This window comes from Oncorhynchus tshawytscha, linkage group LG11 (assembly GCF_018296145.1).
Source record: "Oncorhynchus tshawytscha isolate Ot180627B linkage group LG11, Otsh_v2.0, whole genome shotgun sequence".
Classification (NCBI taxonomy): Eukaryota; Metazoa; Chordata; class Actinopteri; order Salmoniformes; family Salmonidae; genus Oncorhynchus; species Oncorhynchus tshawytscha.
This window is the reverse complement of record NC_056439.1, coordinates 41,104,596-41,120,816: the sequence shown is the minus strand read 5'-3', so window position 1 is coordinate 41,120,816 and position 16,221 is coordinate 41,104,596. Positions and strand designations below refer to the sequence as shown.

The 16,221-nt window shown below is 42.0% G+C and overlaps 1 protein-coding gene across 6 annotated transcripts in view; it reads left to right on the top strand.

The window, feature by feature from the left end:
* LOC112239153 (estrogen-related receptor gamma) overlaps positions 1–14,130 on the top strand; it is a 310,010-nt gene extending 295,880 nt beyond the window's left edge. For all 6 annotated transcript variants that reach the window (XM_042330139.1, XM_042330137.1, XM_042330135.1 and 3 more), the window contains one exon: positions 9,814–14,130. In XM_042330139.1, coding sequence (XP_042186073.1) covers positions 9,814–10,058 — 245 coding nt within the window. In that variant the 3' untranslated portion in view covers positions 10,059–14,130. The remainder of the gene's footprint in view (positions 1–9,813) is intronic.
* The last annotated feature ends 2,091 nt before the right edge of the window (positions 14,131–16,221 follow it).

Here is a 16,221-nt window from a genome sequence, read left to right as displayed (position 1 = left end):
CACATTGAGACACAGACACACACACAAACTCAATAATATCCTCTCTAGTATACACACACATTGAGACACTGACACACACACAAACTCAATAATATCCTCTCTAGTAGACACACAAATTGAGACACAGACACACACACAAACTCAATAATATCCTCTCTAGTATACACACACATTGAGACACTGACACACACATGCACGTGTGCAGACACACACACTCGCTATCCCCCACCATCTCCCTGAAGCGAAGTAGTGGATGCCCCTTTTACAATTAGCATAGTGTTCTCCTCAGATGCCTGTTAAATAAGTTGTGACCCCCCTCCCTCGGTGACCCCATCTTTGAACTTTACCTTGGTTTCCGGCCAGCTGGTTTCCCTTTAATGAAAAGAAGGAAACGGTCAACAGAACGTGTTAAATGGGATACAATGTGCAGGCGGGTATTTGTTGAAATTCTCCAGCGCTCAACGTATTGACAGTTTGTTTTCTGGGGCCATATGTGCCGATCAATCTCAGGCCGGGCCAGCCACGCTGAAAAATGAAAGAGCAGATTGCTTCTGCTGGCGGTGGGATGACGACTCACTATTTGGCAAGTGGGGAAAAAGTGGGAGAAAACGAGCCCGTGCCAGCCCTTCTGACAGAAAGTGCACCCCAGAGAGGACTTGGACATTGTGTATCTTTAGAAAAATGTGTTTTTTAATGACTGATAGCAGATGGAGTCCTTCACAGCAGTTCAGTTCAAGCTGCACTTTTACAGGAGTGGATGTGTGTGTATCAGATTCCTGCATGGCCCACATAGTGAATATTCATTATATGTTAACTGTAGGACACTTGAGATAAAAACATCTGCTAAATGGTTACTGTTGGAGATGTCAAATCAAATCAAAATCAAATCAAATTTTATTTGTCACATACACATGGTTAGCAGATGTTAATGCGAGTGTAGCGAAATGCTTGTGCTTCTAGTTCCGACAATGCAGTAATAACGAACAAGTAATCTAACTAACAATTCCAAAAAAAATACTGTCTTATACACAGTGTAAGGGGATAAAGAATATGTACATAAGGATATATGAATGAGTGATGGTACAGAGCAGCATAGGCAAGATACAGTAGATGATATCGAGTACAGTATATACATATGAGATGAGTATGTAAACCAAGTGGCATAGTTAAAGTGGCTAGTGATACATGTATTACATAAGGATGCAGTCGATGATATAGAGTACAGTATCTACGTATGCATATGAGATGAATAATGTAGGGTAAGTAACATTATATAAGGTAGCATTGTTTAAAGTGGCTAGTGATATATTTACATCATTTCCCATCAATTCCCATTATTAAAGTGGCTGGAGTAGAGTCAGTGTCATTGACAGTGTGTTGGCAGTAGCCACTCAATGTTAGTGGTGGCTGTTTAACAGTCTGATGGCCTTGAGATAGAAGCTGTTTTTCAGTCTCTCAGTCCCAGCTTTGATGCACCTGTACTGACCTCGCCTTCTGGATGACAGCGGGGTGAACAGGCATTGGCTCGGGTGGTTGATGTCCTTGATGATCTTTATGGCCTTCCTGTAGCATCGGGTGGTGTAGGTGTCCTGGAGGGCAGGTAGTTTGCCCCCGGTGATGCGTTGTGCAGACCTCACTACCCTCTGGAGAGCCTTACGGTTGAGGGCGGTGCAGTTGCCATACCAGGCGGTGATACAGCCCGCCAGGATGCTCTCGATTGTGCATCTGTAGAAGTTTGTGAGTGCTTTTGGTGACAAGCCGAATTTCTTCAGCCTCCTGAGGTTGAAGAGGCGCTGCTGCGCCTTCCTCACGATGCTGTCTGTGTGAGTGGACCAATTCAGTTTGTCTGTGATGTGTATGCCGTTTGTCTGTCAATGATGTGAGAGGACAGGAACTAATCGAGAAATGATGCAGACAAGTTTATGATCAAAACTATAAGGTTTGAGTAACAATTACTATTTAGTCCTTAATTAATTACTATATTAATTTATTTCTATCAGTTTTGGGATAGATGCATTGTGAGCCAGTGCCCAGGGCAAGAACAACAGAAAGCTAGCGTTAGCATTTTGAAGGGCAGGGACAATTAATGAATTCCTTGAAAGCTAATCGTCTGCATTAATGGGAATCCTTAAGAATGCTACTGAACGTGATACACATGTTAAGGTGTGTGTATGGGGTTTTTAGCAGTCCCTGTTTAACCCACTGCTCATTAGAAATATACTCTTAAAGAACATAGTTTTTCCTGCCAATGTTCACACACACACACACACACACACACACACACACACACACACACACACACACACACACACACACACACACACACACACACACACACACACACACAAACACACAAACACACACAGATAATAATATCTACTTGCTTCTATAATTGTCAAGCACTCTGGGAGAAGTGTATCTCTTTCCTATAAAGCTAAGAAACAAAAGTTATTCACACAATGCTTGACAAGCATTCTCATTTAACTAACAGCCAAATCACATTAAGTCTCCTGTCACCTTAAGAGTTAATTGAATTCTCATTGATTCTCTAGTCTTACTCTGCGTGGCATTTTATCTAACAGCAGTGGACTTACTTCCTTAGAAAATGGTTGCAAATGCTTTGATTAGGAGGATAGTGTTTTACTGACAAAAAACAGCTACTATGTTGTAAATGAATTATGGAATAAGTTAAAGAATGTACAGCTCCACAACGTTCTAGCGACCCTTTATTGTTGCCTGAGCCTTTCTATAGGAAATACATACAGTAAGGAATAAATACTTGTGTATAATTTGTGTAGGTTGTGCAGTTAAATACATGGTGTGTGTAATATTTTAGAAACAGTTAGAATAGAATGTACAACTGCACATGTATCTCTCTGAGCCTGTGTGTGTGTGTGTGTGTGTGTGTGTGTGTGTGTGTGTGTGTGTGTGTGTGTGTGTGTGTGTGTGTGTGTGTGTGTGTGTGTGTGTGTGTGTGTGTGTGTGTGTGTGTGTGTGTGTGTGTGTGACTGTGTGCGTGGTCTTGTTCTTCTATCCTCTTGGGGACCTGAATCCCCAAAAGTCAACAAGAAAAACCTCGTAGGGACATTTCCCACCTCCCCACAAGGACAAAGGCTATTTTAACCTTATGGGTTAGGGTTAGGGTTAGGTATAGGTTTAGGGTTAGGTTTAGGGTTAGGTTTAGGGTTAGGGTTAGAATTAGTGTTAGAGGTTAGGGTTAGGAATTAGGGTTATGAGCTAGGGGTTAAGTTTAGAGTTAAGGTTAGGGTTAAGGTTAAGGTTAGGGTAAATGTTAGGTTTGGGCAAAATAGGACTTTTTAATGGAAATACATTTAGGTCACCACGAGGATAGAAAAACAAGTGTGTGTGTGCGCGTGTGTGTGTGATAGTTAGTGCTGCTGGCTTTGCAGCATAGTAAAGGTGTGTGTGATAGTTAGTGCTGCTGGCTCTGCAGCATAGTCAAGGTATGTGTGATAGTTAGTGCTGCTGGCTCTGCAGCATAGTAAAGGTGTGTGTGATAGTGAGTGCTGCTAGCTCTGCAGCATAGTAAAGGTGTGTGTAATAGTTAGTGCTGCTGGCTCTGCAGCATAGTAAAGGTGTGTGTGATAGTTAGTGCTGCTGGCTCTGCAGCATAGCAAAGGTGTGTAATCTGTTTTCTGCCGGGGGCTCCTGTCGGATCACAGGTCACTTTTCAATGGCCAAAGTCCCTGTCACACACTCACTCATACACACTCACACTCACACACTGCCAAAGTCCCTGTCACACACTCACTCATACACACTCACACTCACACACTGCCAAAGTCCCTGTCACACACTGACTCATACACACTCACACTCACACACTGCCAAAGTCCCTGTCACACACTGACTCATACACACTCACACTCACACACTGCCAAAGTCCCTGTCACACACTGACTCATACACACTCACACTCACACACTGCCAAAGCCCCTGTGACGGATGACTAAGAGCATCCTGGATCAGACACACACACACACACAAGGGTTAGAGTATTGACCCAAACGCAGAAGCATGAACATCTGAACGTGTCTTTGGAGCGAGCTGTGTGTGTTGGTGTGTGTACGTGTGGTGGGGTTTAGAGAATTTAACAAAATTCACATCAACACACTATGGAACACAAAGCTTTTACTATCTCATCCTGGAATATATAAGGTCTGAGGTCATCTGCCTTTGGCCTAAAGAGCAGGAACCTGGACTTCATCAAAGAAATCGGAAATACAGACATTGCCATCCTATAAGAAACCTGGTATAGAGGAAATGGACCCACTGGTTTGCCCTCTAGGTTACAGAGAGCTGGTAGTCCCATCCACCAAACTACCAGGTGTGAACTCAGGGGGAATGCTAATTTTATATAGAGCAGACCTAACCCACTCTATTAAATTTGTCAAAACAGGAACATTTTACATGCGACATGAAATGAATAAGGAAATTATTGCAAGATGTGTGCTACCTATATCCCCCCAATAGAATCCCAATACTTTAACGATGACAGCTTCTCCATCCTAGAGGGGGAGATGAACCGTTTCCAGGCCCAGGGACATGTACTAGACTGTGGTGACCTAAATGCCAGGACAAGAACCTGACATGATGTACTGTGTGGGTAAACCACTTATCAAATCTTTTGGGCTTTATATCAAGGAAGAATAAGCAAACACATATACATGATCAATTCAAATGATTGGAATCAGCTATTAAAGACAACCAGAACCCACTGGATTCTCCTATTACATTTAATGAACTACAGGACAAAATACAAACCCTCCAACCCCAAAAGGCCTGTGGTGTTGATGGAATCCTAAAATTCCAATTGGCTATACTTAAATTATTTTAATCCTTAGCTCTGGCATCTTCCCCAATATTTGGAACCAAGGACTGACCACCCCAATCTACAAAAGTGGAGACAAATTTGACCACAATAATTAATGTGGGATATGTGTCAACAGCAACCTTGGGAAAATCCTCTGCATTGTAATTAATAGCAGAACATTTCCTCAGTGAAAACAATGTACTGAGCAAATGTCAAATTGTCTTTTTACCAAATTACCGTATGACAGACCACGTATTCACCCTGCGCACCCTAATCAACAAACAAACCAACCAAAACAAAGGCAAAGTCTTCTCATGCTTTGTTGATTTCAAAAATGCTTTTGATTCAATTTGGCATGATGGTCTGCTATACAAATTGATTTTAAAAAACGGTGCTGGGGGAAAAACATACGCATTATTAAATCCATGTACACAAACAAAAAGTGTCCAGGTAAAAAAGTGTCCAGGTAAAATTGGCAAAAAACACACATTTCTTTCATCAGGGCTGTGGGGTGAGACAGGGATGAGAAAGGGATGCAGCTTGAGCCCCACCCTCTTCAGCATATATATCAACAAATTGGCGAGGGCACTAGAACAGTCTACAGCACCCTACTAGACCTCATCCTACTAGAATCTGAAGGCAAATTTCCAAGGAAGGCCTACAGCAGCACATAGATCTTCTGCACAGATTCTTTCAGACCTGTTCCCTACAGGTCTGAATACAAATTCCATCTAGACACCATTGCCCTAAAGCACACAAAAAACATCAGCGCCACAGGTAACTTCCACAAAGCTGTGAACGATCTGAGAGACAAGGCAAGAAGGGCCTTCTATGCCATCAAAAGGGACATAAAATTTGACATCCGAAATTAGGATCTTGCTAAAAGTACTTGAATCAGTTATAGAATCCATTGTCCTTTATGGTTGTGAGGTCTGGTCTGCTCTGCTCACCAACCAAGAAATTACAAAACAGGACAAACACAAAATTGAGACTCTGCATGCAGAGTCTGATTACGTGACACATTGGAAAGTATTTACCAAAAAACAGAGCAAAGTGGAATGTTATTTGGCCCAAAACACATGGTGGCCATAGGCAGACATGGCTCTCAACAGAAGACAGGCTATTTTTTATTTTACTAGGCAAGTCAGTTAAGAACAAGTTCTCATTTTCAATGACAGCCTAGGAACAGTGGGTTAACTGCCTGTTCAGGGCCAGAACGACAGATTTGTACCTTGTCAGCTCGGGGGTTTGAACTTGCAACCTTTCAGTTACTAGTCCAACACTCTAACCACTAGGCTATGCTGCCGTGTGCTCACTGCCCACAAAATGAGGTGGAAACTGAGCTGCACTTCCTAACCTCCTGCCCAATGTATGACCATATTAGGGAGACATATTTCCCTCAGATTACACAGATCCACAAAGAATTCGAAAACAAATCCAATTTGGAAAAACTCCCATATCTACTGGGTGAAATTCCACAGTGTGCAATCACAGCAACAAGATTTGTGACCTGTTGCCACGAGAAAAGGGCAACCAGTGAAGAACACACACCATTGTAAATACAACTCATATTTATGCTTATTTATTTTATCTTGTGTCCTTTACCATTTGTACATTGTTAAAACACTGTATATATATATATATATATATATATATATATATATATATAATATGACATTTGTAATGTCTTTATTGTTTTGAAACTTCTGTATGTGTAATGTTTACTGTTAATTTTTATTGTTTATTTCACTTTATATATTCACTTTATATATTATCTACCTCACTTGCTTTGGCAATGTTAACACATGTTTCCCATGCCAATAAAGCCCTTGAATTGAATTGATACGTTTATAGATACGTTTTAAAATATATATATATATAAAAGTAACAAATAATTATAGAGCAGCAGTAAAATGACAATAGTGAGGCTATATACAGGGGGTATCGGTACAGAGTCAATGTGGAGGCTATATACAGGGGGTACCGGTACAGAGTCAATGTGGAGGCTATATACAGGGGGTACTGGTACAGAGTCAATGTGGAGGCTATATACAGGGGCTACCGGTACAGAGTCAATGTGGAGGCTATATACAGGGGGTATCGGTACAGAGTCAATGTGGAGGCTATATACAGGGGTACTGGTACAGAGTCAATGTGGAGGCTATATACAGGGGGTACCGGTACAGAGTCAATGTGGAGGCTATATACAGGGGTACTGGTACAGAGTCAATGTGGAGGCTATATACAGGGGCTACCGGTACAGAGTCAATGTGGAGGCTATATACAGGGGGTACCGGTACAGAGTCAATGTGGAGGCTATATACAGGGGGTACTGGTACAGAGTCAATGTGGAGGCTATATACAGGGGCTACCGGTACAGAGTCAATGTGGAGGCTATATACAGGGGCTACCGGTACAGAGTCAATGTGGAGGCTATATACAGGGGCTACCGGTACAGAGTCAATGTGGAGGCTATATACAGGGGCTACCGGTACAGAGTCAATGTGGAGGCTATATACAGGGGGTACTGGTACAGAGTCAATGTGGAGGCTATATACAGGGGGTACTGGTACAGAGTCAATGTGGAGGCTATATACAGGGGTACTGGTACAGAGTCAATGTGGAGGCTATATACAGGGGTACCGGTACAGAGTCAATGTGGAGGCTATATACAGGGGCTACCGGTACAGAGTCAATGTGGAGGCTATATACAGGGGGTACCGGTACAGAGTCAATGTGGAGGCTATATACAGGGGTACTGGTACAGAGTCAATGTGGAGGCTATATACAGGGGCTACCGGTACAGAGTCAATGTGGAGGCTATATACAGGGGCTACCGGTACAGAGTCAATGTGGAGGCTATATACAGGGGCTACCGGTACAGAGTCAATGTGGAGGCTATATACAGGGGGTACCGGTACAGAGTGAGGGCTCTGGTGAGTCGAGGTAATTGAGGTCATATGTACATGTAGGTAGAGTTAACGTGACTATGGATAGATAATAAACAGAGAATTGCAGCAGCGTGAAAGGGGGGGGGGGCAATGTAAATAGTCTGGACAGCCATTTGATTAGCTGTTCAAGAGTCTTATGGCTTGGGAGTTAGAAGCTGTTGAGAAGCCTCTTGGACCTAGACTTGGTGCTCCGGTATCGCTTGGGTTGCGGTAGCAGAGAGAACAGTCTATGACTTGGGTGGCTGGAGTCTTTGACAATTTGTAGGGCCTTCCTCTTACACCGTCTGGTATAGAGGTCCTGGATGGCAGAAAGCTTGGCCCCATAAATGTACTGGGCCGTTCCAGATGTACTGTGTAGGACTGGAGTAGAGAAATCTATTGCAGTGCCACACCCATCCACAGTGCTCATAAATGCTCTAGTACCCAATAAGTAAGCTAATGACTGTTTGACATCCTGAGACAGACAATACAGACAGGCCAGGCTATTGTTCAGCTGGGGAGTCTCTCTGTGTCGGTCTCTCTGTCTCCCACTCTCTCTCTCTCTTTCTCAATTCAATTACATTGAATTCAATGGGCTTTATGTTTACATTGCCAAAGCAATTTTTGGTAAATTCTCCCCAATGTGTCAAGTAATTATCTTTTTGTTTTCTCGTGATTTGGTTGGGTCTAATTGTGTTGTTGTTGCTGTCCTGGGGCTCTGTGAGGTCTGCTCTCTGTCTCTCTGTCTCTCTCTCTGTTTCTCTCTCTCTCTCTCTGTTTCTCTCTCTGTTTCTCTCTCTCTCTCTCACTGTCTCTCTCTGTCTCACTGTCTCTCTCACTCTCTCTCCCCTCTCTCTCTTTCTCTGTCTCACTGTCGCTCTCAATTCAATTCAAAGGGCTTTATTGGCATGGGAAACATACGGTATGTTTACATTGCCAAGACAAGTGAAATAGATAATAAACAAAAGTGAAATAAACAATCAAAAATGAACAGTAAACATTGCATGCATTAGTTTAAACGGAATAGACACATTTCTAATGTCATATTATGGCTATGTACGGTGTTATAATGATGTGCACATAGTTAGTACAAAAGGGGAAATAAAGAAACATAAATATGGGTTGTATTTACAATGGTGTTTGTTCTTCACTGGTTGCCCTTTTCTTGTGGCAACAGGTCACAAATCTTGTTGCTGTGATGTCACACTGTGGTATTTCACCCAGTAGATATGGGAGTTTATCAAAATTGGGTTTGTAATCTGAGGGAAATACGTGTTTTTAATATGATCATACGTTTGGCAGAAGGTTAGGAAGTGCAGCTCAGTTTCCACCTCATTTTTTTTGTGGGCAGTGAGCACATAGCCTGTTTTCTCTGGAGAACCAGGTCTGCCTACCGCGCGGCCTTTCTCAATAGCAAGGCTATGCTCACTGAGTCTGTACATAGTCAAAGCTTTCCTTTAAATTTGTGTCAGTCAGCGTGGTCAGGTATTCTGCCACTGTGTACTCTCTGTTTAGGGCCAAATAGCATTCTAGTTTGCTCAGTTCTTTTATAAATTCTTTCCAATGTGTCATGTAATTATCTTTTTGTTTTCTCATGATTTGGTTGGGTCTAATTGTATTTCTGTCCTGGGGCTCTGTGGCGTCTGTTTGTGTTTGTGAACAGAGCCCCAGGACCAGCTTGCTTAGGGGACTCTTCTCCAGGTTCATCTCTCTGTAGGTGATGTCTTTGTTATGGAAGGTTTGGGAATTGCCTCCTTTTATGTGGTTGTAGAATTTAACTGCTCTTTTCTGGATTTTGTAGTGGGTATCGGCCAAATTCTGCTCTGCGTGTATTATTTGCTATTTTACATTGTACACGGAGGATGTTTTTGCAGAATTCTGCATACAGAGTCTCAATTTGGTGTTTGTGGAAGTTACCTGTGGTGGAGATGTTAAGGTGAGGTAGTATGTAATGATGTAATGATATGTGGTCATGCAGTATGTGTGAAGATTAACCTCTCCATCCTTTCCACCCCCCTCCCTCTTCTCCCTCCCTCTCTTCCCATGTAGACTCCATGCACGTAGAGGATGTGGAGGCGGTGCAGAAGCTCCAGGATGTGCTCCACGAGGCCCTGCAGGACTACGAGGCAGGACAGCACCCGGAGGACCCTCGTCGGGCAGGCAAGCTGCTGATGACCCTGCCCCTGCTCCGCCAGACCTCCACCAAGGCTGTGCAGCACTTCTACAGCATCAAGCAGGATGGCAAGGTCCCCATGCACAAACTCTTCCTGGAACTGCTGGAGGCCAAGGTCTGATTGGCCAACCACGTCCACCACCTCCGAAATGTCAGTCAATCACACACAGGCTCCTCCCATTGACCCCCCAAAACCCCACATGACATCTGAATTTCCCAAACTCGCCGCCCACTGAGAAAGATCGGTGGGAGTAACCTCTGAACTTTAATCTCTGACCTCCGTGCATTAGGGGAGACACTGACACTGAGACGAGATCTCTGCTGGAGGGTCGTCTGTGTACAAACTATAGCCAAGTCATAAACCAGCTACCATAACAATGGCACTGTAAACTATTGACTATCGACCTCGTGTCACTTATACATATAAGAATTATTAACAATGTGATTATTGACTATTGACTGCTAAAAATATTGAAAGGAGGAATTTAAAAAGAAAAGAGAGAGAGAGACACTGCTCTGGTTGTCTTAGCAGCAGATAGACTGTAAAGCTTCTTCTCCTCAGTTTCCCAGTTTTTACAGGACATGCTCTGCAGAAGAAAAAAGAACATTAACAAGTACTTTTTGTTGATGATTTTCATGAAGAAATGGATAACGGAAAGATAAGACAAGAGGAGAGGAGACTTGCCCTGCCAAAGGATGGAGATCCATTCAGTTGATGTCCAGAAAACTTAACCATCAGCCCCCAACACCTCATCTGATAGTCTGAGGCACCGTCTGGCCTGCTTAACTACAGTGTTAGAACACACACTAAGTTCCCACATGCCAGCCGATAAGATCGTTGTCATCACCCCCAGCCGTTCCTTTGGGTCTGTCATTTTAATCACTTACAGCTATTACACTTCCTCTTTAACCCTTTCTGTTGTCTTCCAAAGTGTTTTTACAGACAAGAAGTAGTGGCTTGATTGTTATTGTTACCTTTTCAGGGAGATGGTGAAGCTTTAGTCACTCATGCAATATGAATGAGAGGTACAGGAGTGCTGAAGGGACATATTTATGGTTGTTGCAACTTTTTTGGTCTTATTTTTATTGAAATGAATAATGGTGTAAGTATATGATTCGGTCATCATATATGGTCTATGATTATTTTATTTAGTTTATATTGTGTTAATAAGAAATCAATCAATAAATGTTTATTTCTATCAGCTTTACCACTTTCAGCAATTATATATGAATATATATATAAATATATATATGGATCGAATTTTATCTTCTCCAAGCAATAGTCATTTAAAATGAGGGTGCATATTAACATGTATGCAATTAATGTTTGTGCCAGTCTACGTTGGGAAATGTTAACATTTCTACCAGGTGTAGCTTCTCTCTCTGTGCTTGCCATAGGCTATTAGATGACATAGTCTTAGACTCAAACTAACCCAAGGCTAGGGAAGCACCATGAATGTGGAGGCAAGCAAATAACTCATTCATTAGACTCTGAAGACCACCCTTGTACCAACAACAGTAATCTATAGCCAAGATATAATACTAAACTAGCATTTAGGAAAGCTAAACTGCAACTGGGTCATAGGAAGGAATGAGGTTGGGATTTGGTACAGGGTTTTTGTAAGCAGATTAAGAACACCAATATCGGAAAATCTAGATTATGACGTAATCTAATATAAAATGGCAACTGGTTCTAGTTGAGAAGCTAAACGATAAATCAAGTAACCTACGTCACTCTCTGTAACAAATATGTCAGTATTATTAGTAAGGGGTATTTTCTGAACCTTCTTACCCATTGTATATTGTAAATTAACAGATTATAATTCTAATCTAATACATTTTATTGGAATAAAAAGAAAAAAAATGAAAAAAAATGAAAAATTGTAGTTCAGCCTCTCAGTGTTTCATGTTTGTTGTGCTTTTTCTGAAAACGCTCCCTTTCTTTACTTTCGTTGCTTTTGTTTGGTTCAACGTCGTCCTTGTGTACTTTCTGGTGGTGGTTCCAGTGCTCGTGGCGTGCGCTTTTTTAGACACAGGGTAGAAGTAGAGAAAATACTCCGAAGATAAGGGTCGGCGTGTTCTCACATACCTACCGACTTACCAGGAAACAAGGCTCTTCTGTTTAGCTAGTTCTGCTAGATCAACAGATCCAACGACTATATCATCATCATAATAATAACCTATACTGGCGTAGAAGAGGATAACAAGTATCTAAAGGAAGAAACAACTTATTTCAAAAGGGATCCTTTGTGTAACTTTCTTGTAGAATAACATTGTATATCTTAGGTTTAGTAAATACAAGTGAAAAGACGTGAGTACTTCCGAACGATAGCTGACTTTTTTTTGATAACTTGCTGTACTGTACATACTGCTTTCCATTCAGAAACAGCTACGTCGTAACGCTACGTCGTAACATTATCTAAACTCTTTGAGGTTGCGAAGGGAAATTACTTTTTTTTTTAAAGTTTTTGTTTTGTTTTGGAGTTAACGTTGTGTGTTTACTAAAAGCAATGAAAAAAAGAAAGACTAAAATATTGTTATTTTCTAGGACTAATGGGGGGGTTGTGTTTCTAATGAATTGATCTGCTTCCTTGGTCCTATGTGTTAACTACTGTACCATCTATTCATCACTGGCTAAACATAAAGAATAGAGCATGATTTGGAGAAAGTATTTAACTGAAAGTCCTTTCCTAAATGCAGGCCCCAGTTGAATCATTTGCAGATAAAAGGAAAATTATACTTATGTACTCACTCTGAATTTTAAAGCTGTATTTTAAGGCCAGGTGTGGTTTCATGTCAACATCTAATGACAATTTTTGCGAGAGCAGCTAGCTTGGTGTGTCAGTTTGAACATGGTTAACACTTCAGATACTGCATGATCTGGCAGTGGTGTTTGACTTTATTTGCAGTTGTGTATTGGGCCTGAATTCTCTATACTCACTAATGAGGAAGACAATAATGTCAGAGTTGTTGTGGGAAACATGTTGGCTCGTCTATCATTTCCATACACAACTCCTGGGAGAGAGCTGTTTTCTTCTTCTCTGTCTGTTTCTGTTTTTAGTTGATGTTTCTGTCAATTGTTTGTCCATTTTCAAACCGATACTATGTACTGGCCAATAAAAGGAGCTGAAAGAGAACACAACCGTCTCTCAGAGGTGACTTAAGCTGAGCTGAATTTGATGTTGAACAATATTTGACAAACCATAATAATAACATAATAATAATAATCACAACCTTGCCATAGAATAAGGTCAATGGCTTAGTCTTCAACATTGTACCTTCCAGTCTCAAGACATTGGTTAAGAATATTAGCTACACCATTAAATATTCAATATTCTTCGTAAACATTAAAGTTACCATAACAACACTGCTCTTGTGTAAATTATCGGCACATATATTGTTGGCCTACTCACGTAGTTGTAGCATCTTAAATCATACTGAGGTTTTGCTATGTATCTTTCAACACCTTTTATGGATCATATTGAAGATAGAGAGAGAGAGGAGAGTAATTTAGCCATAACGAACGAGGGCGTTTATTCTCCCAACGTGATTTTGTTATTTAAAGCAATATGACTGTGCAACAGACAGACGGTCGGACGTTGCACTTTGTGTTTGAATTAGATCAATGCTGTATCTATTGGACTATTTTATCATTAGAAGATACGGAATAAAGAAATGAACATGTACAAACAACTGCTATTTTTTATGAGAAGTGAAGGAGAATAGTGAGTGTTAGTCAAGTAGGTAATTATGCCGAGGTGTGCTTATACATACCACGTGTGTGCTTAGGGTATATCCTGGCTGTCTGACATGCACATGTATGACAATATAGAGGGAGGGGGAAAAGGTTAAGAAAGACGGAAAAAATAATATATGATTAAAATTATGAAAAAATATCTGAAAAATCTTTCCGACCAGGAATTGCTGGGACGCCTTGAGAGACATGTCCGTAGTTCTAGATGTGCTCCACATCAGTTAACGATTACCTGTATATTTTTGTGACGTGTGTATCATACAGTGTGCTCCAACAATATGTCCATTTGTGTAAATGTATTTATTTTACATTGTATATATTGTCCAATGCAAAAAGAGAGACCTATGATTCTGTAACTACGATCAGTTCAGATGTGTTACTCCCATCATGCCATTCAGGATAACGGTAGAGCAATATTAAAACATGCTTCCAGGTTTGACCTTTCTGTAGGTACCGAGTGCTTCTTACCACACACACACACACACACACACACACACACACACACACACACACACACACACACACACACACACACACACACACACACACTAACAGTGGGAACTCCTCAGAGTTTTCTTTCTGCTCTTCCGGTTGTTGGCTTTGTCCTCTCTGTTTCAGTGATGTCCCATACTCCCTTGGTAACATTACCTTCACTTAATATAGGTAATGACAAAGGTAGTGGACGTCAAGGAGACTAGATTGGGAGGGATGGCCACGTGACTCTTTGACACACGTAAAATCTCTATGTCATCCCAGTCCACGTCAATAGGCGTACATAAGAGTACATGTCAGCCAATAAACCACAGAGTTGAGATGAAGGAGGAATAAAAAACTCCACCGTCCGCCAGAAGAGAGAGACAGAGAGGGAAAGACCAGGGAAGAGGAAGAGAAAGAAGGCTGGCAGGTCTAACACCAAAAACAATGACCATCGATCTCTTGCTTCTCTTCGGCTTGGACTATTCCACTCCCTCTTCCAACTAAAACCCCCGGCGTTCAGCCATGTGCCCTCTGTCCCCAGCTCTGCTCTGTTAATACGTAGCAGCAGTAATGTGGGCAGATATTTAATGTTCTGAAGCAGAAGCGTTTAAGCCTTTCAAACGGGGAGCACTGACCTCCAGGCAAATATTTTTCAACAAGATGACATCAGTAGATATTAGCCGAGCAGGGCCCAATGGTGCTGGAGAGATTTTTTAAATATTTTTTATTATTTGTCGCCAACGCCGCGGCACAAGCGTTTTACTGCTTGGCTTCGGAGTTCATTTATTTTATTTTATCTTTATACCATTGATTCATTATTATGATACAATAAAAGCTACTTGAGCATTTCAGCTGCTGAGTGCCGTTGTCGTTAACCTTGTGGAACGCCCCAAGACCTCCTGTGCATCTCTAATGACTATTTTAACTCCCCCTCTATCTTTCTCATCCTCTTTCTCTCTTTCGATTTCTCAACTCCTATCTCCTTCCATCTCTCTCTCCAACTCTCTCTCCACCTCTCTCTCCACCTCTCTCCATCTCTGTCTCCACCCACCTCTCTCTCTCTCCACCTTTCTCTCCACCTCTCTCCACCCATGTCTCTCTCTCTCCACCTCTCTCTCTCTCCACCTCTTTCTCTATCTCCATCTCTTTCTCCACCTCTCTCCCCACCTATCTCCACCTCTCTCTCCACCTATCTCCACCTCTCTCTCCACTTTTCTCTCCACCTCTCTCTCTCCACCCAACTCTCTCTCCACCTCTCTCTCCTCTCTCTCCACCTCTCTCTCCATCTCTCTCCATCTTTCTCTCCATCTCTCTCCATCTTTCTCTCCACCTCTCTCTCCACCCACCTCTCTCTCTACCTCTCTCTACACCTCTCTCTCTACCTCTCTCCACCCACCTCTCTCCTTCTCCACCTCTCTCTCTCCACCTCTCTCTCCAGCTCTATCTCCATCTCTCTCTCCACCCCTCTCTCTCCACCCACCTCTCTCTCTCTCTTCCCCCGATTCATTAGAGCTAGGAAGGCCGGCCGAATCTAAGGGAATCTAAAAGGGGCAGGGAGTAGCAGATAATGATAAAGAAAGGAACCATAAAAGCATATTCCTCATATCTCAAATGTAAGACCCCAGGAAGAGTAGCTGCTACTATTCCAACAGCTAATAGGGATCCTAATAAAATTACAAGACACAAACTAGTGTTGTGTAACTCAAATGTCACCAGACACATTTAGAGTATTCTGTTGAACAAATTGAACTCTCCCGGAACACCTATAACATAAAATCTCAAAACATAAGGAACTTATACAGGCAGGCAGCTTTGAGTTAACCCTATTCCCTTCCGATTGTGATTTCACTGTGTGTTTTATCAGGTCAGGGTGGTTTCGCTGTGCGGGGATGTGATTTCTGGCCCTTCAGTGCCATTGGGGTCAGGCTCCTTGGGTGCCATATCTGTTTTGGGTGCTGTCATCTGTGAGGTGCTAATGTGCGCTGCTTCGCACTGATGCCGTTTTGTCACTGAGTGCAGCCATTTTCCCTCTCAGTATCAACGCTAGGCCTCT